Raw genomic sequence first — 10,289 nt, 5'->3', positions numbered from 1 at the left:
TGTTTGTTCGCTAAGATTTCCAAAATGTTAAAACGCTCGAGAGGAGCAAACGATAAATATTTTGTAAATGCAACGGCTGGACACAGTGGTGGCGACGGCGAGCACAACGACAGGACACAGACGACGACAGAGATGGAAGAAACTGATGTATGCTGGTGGTGGTGGCGACAGCTGTCGAAGAAGAGAGGGAAGAAAGTGATGAGATTGAGAAGGGTGAAAGAAATTTGAGAAAGATGAAAAATCGTGTGTGGGAGGGTTTGAGAAAAGAGTAAAGTAAGAGAGAGAAAGTTGAATTTTTACAAAATTAAAAAATAAAAAATGAAATAAAAATGGGTTTTAATGTCAGTTCTAAAAAACCAGGGTGTTTAATGTCGGTTTTAAGCCGAAATTAAAGCCCTATCTTTAATGTCGGTTTAAAACCGACATTAAACATCCGCCTTTTGAAAAACGACATGATTCATTTTTTCCACCTGACATTAAAGACTAGATTTCTTCTAGTGTCCCTTCATTGATGAGTGGAGACAACTAGTATTCTAGTCTCAGAAAAGTACTATACTTTGTAAAATAGAATGTATTCGTTCAACCGTAGTTTGCAAGGATTTCCATATCTCTTTTGCCGATCGACACTCCCACATCGAAACCATACTTTTGGATTAGGATTCTTCAAAAGAAGGGGAAGCGTTGGGCTTTAAGTGATATAAAAACTCTCCTCTCTCTTCCTCCTCCTAATCCCCTATGGTGAACTTTTTCCTCTTTCTTTTGTTTTGGAAGAGGTATCCTTTAGAGTCGATTCAATTATAGCAATCATATTTTATTCAAGTATTCATGTAGGAAGACTCATTCGCTTTAAGGCAATTAAAGAAGGAAGCCAATTCAAAGAATAGGTTGAACTATATTGGGATGTTTTTACATAGAGCAAAATGGGCCAAATTCCATAACTTTCTATTTGTAATTTAACCTTGCAAAATCTACCATAATTTGTATCTAATTATATAATTTAACCCTACTACTACTTATGAAGAGATCATTGCTGTTATAAACGTTTAGGGTTATTTGGTAGATATTTCAATTTACGTTTTATCTTTTCATATTTATTGAGTTAGTTAATATATATCTTGAAGATTATGTTTTCGAAAATTATTTCCAAATTCTATTATCATAGTGTAAATCATTTTTATGTTTTTTTTCCATCTAAATTTTGAATTTGAAATTTTAAAATATATAATTATATCATTAAATATATAAATACAATATTTCATATACTAAATTTTCAATTATTTCTGTTAAAATTATAATATATATGAGAAACATTTTCAATTTTAATGTAATGAACTAAAACATTTATAAAATATTTATAAAATATAGTCAATTTTCATGTTAGTTATCATACATTTTATTACCTAAAAAGTTGTTATAGCTGTATATTATATGATTTCACAAATCTTTATTATACTAAAACCGTAACATAAAACGAAGTTCACAGTTATTAGTTGTCGATAGTTTATATTCAACCTAATATTTTTAACCTTTACCTTTTCTTCTCTTTTTTTTTTTTTTTTTTCTTTTTAAATGAACTTTAGAATCTTTGTTGTCAACCTTAACATTTCCACTTCAATTTTTCCGAAAAATGTTGGGAAATCAAAACACAGCGCAGGAAAATGGGAGACATTGGGACCAAACCTATTTTTAGAACAAACTAACAAAATCAAATACCTATTTTTCCCCCATCAATTGTCTCATGGACTTAGCCATTAGCCATTAGCCATAGCAATAGCCATAGCCATTCCTTTCCCCCAATTCCTTCAGCATTCCTAATGTCTCCCACCGTCGGTGCCTTGCCTTCCACCAGCAACGGTGAAGCCCCGTCGGTGTACGACATTCTCCGAGAATTCAACTTCCCAATAGGTCTTCTTCCCGAAGGCGTCGTGGGTTGTAAGTTAGATCGAACTACTGGAAAATTGGAGGCTTATTTGAAACGATCATGCCATTTCTCACCCGATGAGCCATATGAATTGAAATACAAATCCACTATTAGTGGAAACATTTCAAGGAATAGATTGACAAATCTAAAAGGGGTGAGTGTGAAGTTTATGTTCTTTTGGGTTAACATTGTGGAGGTGGTGAGAAATGGTGACGATCTAGAATTCTCGATCGGGATGGCTACGGCGTCGTTTCCTGTTGATAATTTCTCCGAGTGCCCGCCGGGTGCGTGTGGAGTCGATTGCAATGATGGAAAAGTCAGGAAAATTAAAGCTAAATCTCTTGTTTCATCAGCTTGAATAACTCATGCTTTTTCTTTTCAATTGTTGATATGAAAAAAAGGGTAGGAATTATAATCTCTTGATTTGAAGCTTGAAACATAAAATTGGGTTAAAACCGATGTTGGAATTGAGTAGGAATTCAAATTTGTTTTTTTGTTTTTACTTTTTCATATATCGTTTTACCCTGATCTTCCTCATGCATATCATCATATAATTCCCTTTTTTTCTTTTCTATTTTAATTTAAATAACATAACAATTTTTTACCATTAATTACAATTCTGGTAAAGAAATTCAAATTGGAAAAGAAATATAAATGATATAATCAAGGTGTTAATTAATTAATTAATTAATTAATGAGGAAATTGACCTTGGTAATTTAACATATATTTATTGAACCAAAATGAGCATAGTTACTAGCAACAACTTCGAGGACAAACAAAATTGATTTTGTTTTTTCATGGGGTACGTATGTGTGTTTTTTTACCCAAAATGTAGTTCTAATAAAGAAAATTCATGAATTATATTTTTCACTAATATGGGTTTTGTTCCCCTCTCTAATCAATTTAAAGATCATCTTATTTCCTACTCTTTTTCCAAAAGTGAAATATAATTATCTCTTAATTTTCATAAAATGTTTCAAAAATACTCGTCCACTTTAGAATTTTGAATATAAATTGAGATATAAAATTGTACGGTAGATTGTGTAGACTAGAAGAAATATCGTTTTATGCATGGTCAAACAATTCTCTCTTTATTTTTGTTCAAACTTTTGAATGATTTTATTCTTAGAAGGTATTTTTGAAACGTTTATAAAAGTGGTAAGAAAAGTTCAAGGAGGATCTACTACCTTCGAAAATGTAGAAATATTTTTAAATAAAGTAAAAGTTTAAGGATATTTATGTTCTTCTTATCGAGTGGAATGTATAAACAATAACGTGCTTTTCCCTTCCAAAGTGAAAGTGAAAATAGAATAATTCTTTGTGAAGTAAAGAGTAAAAATTACAATTGTAAGAAAAAAAAAAGACATTATATTCGTTTGATTTTAAGTTTGATCCAATAACGGTAGATTGTGGTCTCTCTCCCTTTATAACAATAAATCATTTGGTATAGGAATTTTTTGTTTAATATTATTATAGTGTTATACACATAGCCATATTAGTTGGGTTAATGGTTGATTTAGAGGATCTTGAAATTAGTTTGTCTATGTTCTTTGTTTTTGTAGAATCTTTAATCTTTCAAAGTTGTGTGTTTTGTAATTTTGGTTCATAATAAAGTTTAGGGAACATCTTCCTATACGGATAGGCTATTGCTTCTGTGATTAGTTTTAAATTTTGTGATTCACTTTCTTCATATTTTTTTATTATACTTTTCTTCTTTTCAAAAAATATATATATTGTACTTAATTTCAAAAAAAAAAATTAGTGCTGAAATCTAATTTCTATTTAGTTTTTAACTTAAAAAAATGTAACAAGTTTTGAGTTTGATTTCAATTTAGTTTTAAAATTTTAATAAATTACATTTTTACCTGTGTGTGGTTCAAGTGTTGTTTCAATTTAGTCTCCGGGTAAATTGTAGAATTCTGAAACATTTATTGAGGGAGGCCTATGCATGGCAAGGCACGTAGCAAATAGGATATCGGAAAAAGTGTATATGTAGGAGAGTGTGCATCTCTCAATTGAGAATTCTAAATGATTTAAGGTTAGAGTTAACCAACCAAGCTGATAAATATATACTAAAAATAAACTAGTTAAGCCCAAAATATCACGTCCCTATAGCTTCAAGCACCAGAAACGTTCCTGACATCAATTGTGGTCACACGCAACACAGCAGGTATGTCTGAGGACCTAATTTTTACAATTTATAATTTGAAGATGTAATTAAGCATTACCCAATGGATAGTTTTTGCACTTTATTCTATACGTTTTAATGGGTATTTGGAGTGAGAAGTAAGAAGTTAGAAGTGTAAAATTAAGCTTAATTAGCTCAGCGGTAATTAGCATAATCTTCCATCTTATACTCAATCGGTCAATCTCCCATCCCCCCGATCGTTGTATAATAAAAGGAAAAATGAAATTTAAAAAAGTTGTGAACTCTTGAAACTCATATTGTATGAAGTTGATAAAGTTTAAAATTGATTCGTTAATTATAGAACTCACAAATTCATTGGATCAAATAAGTAAAGTTCACATCTCCTACTTTCCAAACCCTAAACTTCAGCTCATTCACCGAAATTAACATTAACTAAAAGGTTAGAAACTAAAGTTGAAATACTTTGGAATCTTCAATTATTCCAAATTGGGAAATATAGTTATGAATTAGAGAATTAATGAAATGAAAAAAATGAGAAAGATATGAAGTTTAAAGCAAAAACCAACCCCTCAATTCTCCCTCTCTCTATGTGGTCGCCATGAAGGAGAACCAAGTTCGTGGAATGTTTGGCCACTAGGATTTTGCCACGTTTAAGTCCACCAACCAATTTGATAATCAAGTAAGAGGTGTACGTGAACCAATCTACACCCACCACATAATATCACTTCCCATTTTCATTATTCATATATATTTGCTTTCTTTAATTATCATAATATTTCTTTCCATTTTCAAAGAACCAATTCATGTGATGTGATCTTTCTTTTGTTTGTCTCAACATCCTATCTTTACCCTTTCCTTTTCCTTTTATTGTATTGTTTTGTAATCCATAGATACAAAGAAAGTCTATTGATTTTGTTCTCAACTTTCATCTCTTCCATACATTTTGATTTGTGTTTGTTGTGAATTAATCTAACATAAGTGGCTATTCTAAGCTTTTAGATGTGATATAATTTGATTTTTGTCCTTCCAAAGATAAATCTTTTTTTTCTCTAAACGGAAACGAACATAGGTCAATAACCACGAACTTGTACCTATACGCTATTAATTCCAAGTTTAAAGTTTGGTTCTTTATACCACCTCCACATACTGTCCAAAATAAAATAGTTATATCTCTAATAGTGTCGGTTGAGTTAAGCTTTTGTTTGCTTCGATATATACTCTCATTCCCACATGTTGAACTCGTGAAAAAAAAATATATATTTTTTAAAGGATTTTTTATACTAGGAATTTTGAAAAATTAATTTATATGATATTTGAGTAATTAAAATAAAAATAATTTGATTCACTGAAATTAAATATAATTAGACTTTTAATAATTAAATTTAGTAGCTAAAATACTATTTTGGTCCCTACAAATTTGTCCATTCTTATTACTTTTGTCTCTGTGACTCTTTGAAATATCTAAACTTAATACTTATCTCTTAAAATGTTTTCAAAATTTGCTTCATTTATTATTTAGATATTTTGGAAGATTTAACAAGCCAATAATAACAAAATTGAAAGTTACATCATTCTACGTGTTAATTGATTTATATTGGTTTTATCAAACAAAATTAAACATTATTGAATTTTAATATAAAAATTTATTTATAAAATATGATATTATGAATTTTGAGAATATTATCCGAAGATAGTTTTTTCAAGTACATGGTGACTCGAACCATAATACTCCTATCAAATTAAATTACTAGTTATACACTTTTTCAATTTATAATTTTAATCTATATACTTTTCGATAAATTTTAATTTAGTCCCCTACACCAATTTTCTAGAACGATTTGTTATCTACAACAATTTTATTAAAGGTGTTAGGTTGGACAAGTAAAGAATTTGGTTGATCCGAGCCAACCCAATTATATATATAACTTATATATTAGAAAATCTAAAACCTAAAAATAAGCAAATATATATTATATATAGATTTGACAATTGATTAGCCTATTGAAATTTTGTCTAAATTAGGGAGGGATGAAAAAACAAAAAACACCGGCCAACCCAATTCGAACATATTAAATCGATTTATTTTATTTTAACGGCCCACTTTATTTATGCCCCTAAATTTCACTATAAATTTTGAAAAAAAAAATCATGAAAATTATTACTAATTAATCAATTTCAATAAAATTTGTAATTGAATGATTAAATTTAAAATTTGTTCCTAAAATTGGATAAATAGACAAAATAGAACAAACTAGGACCAATATCTTTTCTTTAGGACATTGGGACCAATATATTAACCTAAGAATAATAACACTATTAATTGTAGGCATTGTATATCGTGTCACATCCCAAGCTATTTTTTGACAAATTGTTTTCTTATTAAACTTTTTTTTTTTTTTCATCTTATTCTCCACCTATCTTTCTATATAAAAAAAGACTATTATATTATGAAAAAATTGATAGATGCAGACAGAATTAACTTTTTTAATAAATTATTTTAAATGATAAAATTTGATATGAATGGCATAAAATTAAAATTTATTTATTTTGTTCATTTAAATATTTGAAAGTATTTGTGGAAGTTTTTTTTAATTTTCTCGAATTATGTAGAGAGTAAAATAAAAGTCTCCGCCATAACTCTGTCACATGCATGAGAAAGAAAGAAAAAGGAAACTCCTCTTTCGATCATACATCCCATCCATCTAAAGCATCAACAGTTTCAAAAACGTTTCATATTAGGAAAGAAACCAAAACACCGTTTCCACAACTGCCTTAACACAACCCTCAGAATATATGATGTTTACCCAAATTGGATTTCTCATCCCCCACTATCTCCGCCATTAAAGTAGCCTTTTCAGACCTTGATTCCGCTCCATCTTTCATTTCATCACACGAAAAAAATAAGGGAAAAGAAAAAGTAATTCCAAAGAACCAACAACAGATCAATATAACCAAAGGCTACTGCCTATATTCATTCATTGTGTAGTAGTATTTCAAGATTACAGTAACCCGAAGAACATTCGAATTCATAAAAAGAACAGAATATAGTAAACAAACTTAACATCTAAACAGGAATTGAGAACACACCGTCGGTTGAATCTCTAACCGCTATTCGTCGTAGAGCCTGTTCTTAATCCCCAAATTGTTTCACAAATTCCACACTCAAGCCCGATCCAATCCTCTTTCAATCTCGATCCGAAGCCCGAAGGTCTCTTTTCGTTTTACGTTTTTTCTTAATATAAATTCCTTCCGGAAAAAGAATTTTTAGTTTTTGTTCTTAAGAAGAATCGATCGGAGTTCGGCAACATCGATCTCATCGCATCGATTCTCCGGTCGGTAATACCCCGTGACAGGATCCGGCACCCAAGAAACCTTCTCAGTTGATCCAACAACCTTCTCTTCTCCCGATTTCTTCAACAGATTACTGCTCCTCGCCGCCGCAACACCTGCTCCTTTCACCGCACTCGACGCAACTCCTTGAGAACCCGCCGCCGCCGCATAACCACGACTAAAACACGTAAACAAACATTAACAACAAAAACACATATAGATCGAAACAGAGAGATCCAAGAAAAGAGAACTATAACTACCTGGTGAGAAGGGAGGAGAATCCATCGGAAACAACAGCGGAGAGGATCTTAACGTTGGAGAAAGAGCGAGCCATTGGATATGAAAACGCTGCTAGCGGAGAAAAGATTCTTGAAACGTTATTTGTTTCTCGAGAAAATCCTCCACAGCAGCGGTAAATGAGAGAGGAAGTGGGGTTGAGCTGAATGGAGAAGTTTGCTATTCGAAAATGGAGATGAGGGAAGAAGAACGGGGGAGAGGGGGGTTTATATAGAGGCGTTTATGTTAGGGTTAGAAATAGGAAGCGTCAAAGTAGGCGGGAAGTGCGGGGAATCGTGGCCGCACACGTGGCGAGTGGAGAGACAGTGATTGAAGGGGGGGGGGGGGGAGGCGGCGGGTTGGAGGGTTTTGCTTTCTTTGAAGTTTCTTTGTGAAAGAAATGTTCCGTTGAACTTTTGATGAGAAAGCCAGCTGGGTCAACATATGGTCCGTGTTGAGTGAATCTAACCGCTTTTTCTTTGAAACATCTATTTTCAATTTTACATCTATTTTTATATTTCTCAAATAATTTCTTTATTTACTGTGTAATTTTATTTTCAAAAAATTAGAAATTAAATTTTAAGCTATATTAAATTATGAATAATACCTTTACGTTAGGCTATAAAGATTTTCAGCTTAAGTCCAAATCCTAAGAGATGTAGTTAAATGCATTAATCAAATTAGGAAATACATGCTGGATTACATATAAATAGAAAACATTTCATACACTAAATAAGGTAATAATGAGAAAGATTCCTGAGGTTTAAACTTTCTGAATGTTTTAGAAATTAGGTTTTATAAATAAATAATGTTTAGGTTCCTTTACAATTTTGGTTTAAACACAAAATGTTTTTTTCTCATAGCTATTTTTTTTATTTTTAATTTTCCTTTACATTTTTAAAAACAAGTTTCTCGTGAAAACCAACGAATTACTAAAAAGATCCTTAATTATCATTTTTTATGTCTTTCACTGAATTCTTCTTACATCTTTTTTCCCATTTTTATTTACTTTTTCTTTTATTCAACAATTTTTTACTTACGATTAAATTAAAATGTATAAAAATTAGTGCATGATCGTATCTAAAAATTACTTCTAAAATAATGAACTGATATATTAAATAATTAAATTTTTCCTAAAATTCTTTTTTCTCTCTCTCTTTTCTCTTTCCGTGTCCCTACCTACTAGACAAAGAGCAAAAACACTAAGTCACCAAGTGAATATTTAATAATAAGTGACCAATTGAGAACAATTCAAATTGACCACAACCACCATATATATATATATATATATGCCACTTCAAATTATTAGTTCGCACCTGTCATCATAAAGTATTAAAAAAATTACAATTTTAACTTTAGACTTCAATAAAATAGAGCCACCAATTAAACAATTTTAAATATACATATTATATATAAAAAAAGGGGGGAGTTTTAAATAGGGTAACTGGAAGGAAGCATTTGATAGGCAACGGGTGTATGCTGTGATATTGGTTTACATTCAATGCATCCTTTTTCTTTATATATATATATACATATATTTTTTTTTATTTATGAATAAAAAAGTTTTAATAATTTATTTTTTCTTTTTCTTTGAGATGTCTAAAGTTCAAAGGTCTCGTGACTTGAAATTTGTAATTTTGTTCAACCATGTAGTGCACGATACCAAAGGCTCTCCATTGTTGGAAATTTTCCCTTAAATTTTTCAAATATAACCAAATTTCTTTATTCAATTAATTTTATAAATACACTAATAAACAAGCTGACTATATTTTATAAATATTTTTATTATATTTTACGATGATTTTCCAAAAAAAATTATTGTAGCTCCAAAAATTTTCATGTATTATCTTCGTAATAAAGTTTATTAATATCTACAATAATGAAGGTTTTTATTAGGAAAATTTTAAAAAATAAAACATTTGACAAAAAATATTTATACTCCCTAAAAACCAAGTCTAGAAAATTTTGTCTTTTAGTAATTTTCTTTTATGGAGTGTAAATAGTATGTTAATTTAAAAAGAAAAAAGCTCTAATTTTTGTAGATGTTAAAATTAGTTTTAAAGGTTAATTGTATAATTGTTTTAATTTAATTAACAAAAAAAAACGAGGTTATGGAAGAAATTTTAAAGGTACTAAAACCTACAAATCAAATGAAAACTAAACTCAAAGCTAGCCGATGACAAAATCAAATTCACACATTTTAATACCATCATACATGTTTTTTTTTTCAAAAAAAAATCACTTTAGGATGAAAGAAAAATAGTTTCTTAGGTAAAATAATATACAATTTTCTCTAACTTTTAGTCAAGGTCTAATTTGGAGCTTTCATGTAAGTCAATTAAATAAAAAAGTTCATCCAACAAAAATATAAAATAACACTAACGACTAGTCATAAATTTAAAAATAATTGAATCAGTGATACACTCATCTTTAATATAAAAAAAGTAAATAAACAAATTTTCAGAACTCATCAATTAAAAAATACTTTTTCAGATAATTTCAAAACGACTATATTTCACTAATTAGTTTAAACGACAATATTTCACCAATTTTTTTTTCTATAAATTACGAAAACTAAATTAAAGGAATAGATATTTAAAACATAACAACGA

At 29.7% G+C, this 10,289-nt stretch overlaps 2 protein-coding genes across 2 annotated transcripts; one reads left to right on the top strand and one right to left on the bottom strand.

Annotated features, from left to right (window-relative positions):
• Positions 1–1,731: 1,731 nt before the first annotated feature.
• On the top strand, positions 1,732–2,423 carry LOC103492802 (uncharacterized). Its single transcript, XM_008453335.3, has one exon. It carries the CDS (start codon positions 1,815–1,817, stop codon positions 2,277–2,279), a length of 465 nt encoding a protein of 154 aa, XP_008451557.1. The 5' UTR covers positions 1,732–1,814; the 3' UTR covers positions 2,280–2,423.
• Positions 2,424–7,019: 4,596 nt separating this feature from the next.
• LOC103492803 (indole-3-acetic acid-induced protein ARG2) lies at positions 7,020–8,086 on the bottom strand. The gene is made up of 2 exons (XM_008453336.3): positions 7,662–8,086; positions 7,020–7,579 (listed from the first exon to the last, which is right to left on the bottom strand). Exons 1-2 carry the CDS (start codon positions 7,733–7,735, stop codon positions 7,336–7,338), a joined length of 318 nt encoding a protein of 105 aa, XP_008451558.1. The 5' UTR covers positions 7,736–8,086; the 3' UTR covers positions 7,020–7,335.
• Between the last annotated feature and the right edge of the window lie 2,203 nt (positions 8,087–10,289).

Source organism: Cucumis melo, chromosome 1 (genome assembly GCF_025177605.1).
Source record: "Cucumis melo cultivar AY chromosome 1, USDA_Cmelo_AY_1.0, whole genome shotgun sequence".
NCBI lineage: Eukaryota > Viridiplantae > Streptophyta > Magnoliopsida > Cucurbitales > Cucurbitaceae > Cucumis > Cucumis melo.
The sequence above is the reverse complement of the archived record's forward strand: the minus strand, read 5'-3'. Positions and strand labels throughout refer to the sequence as shown.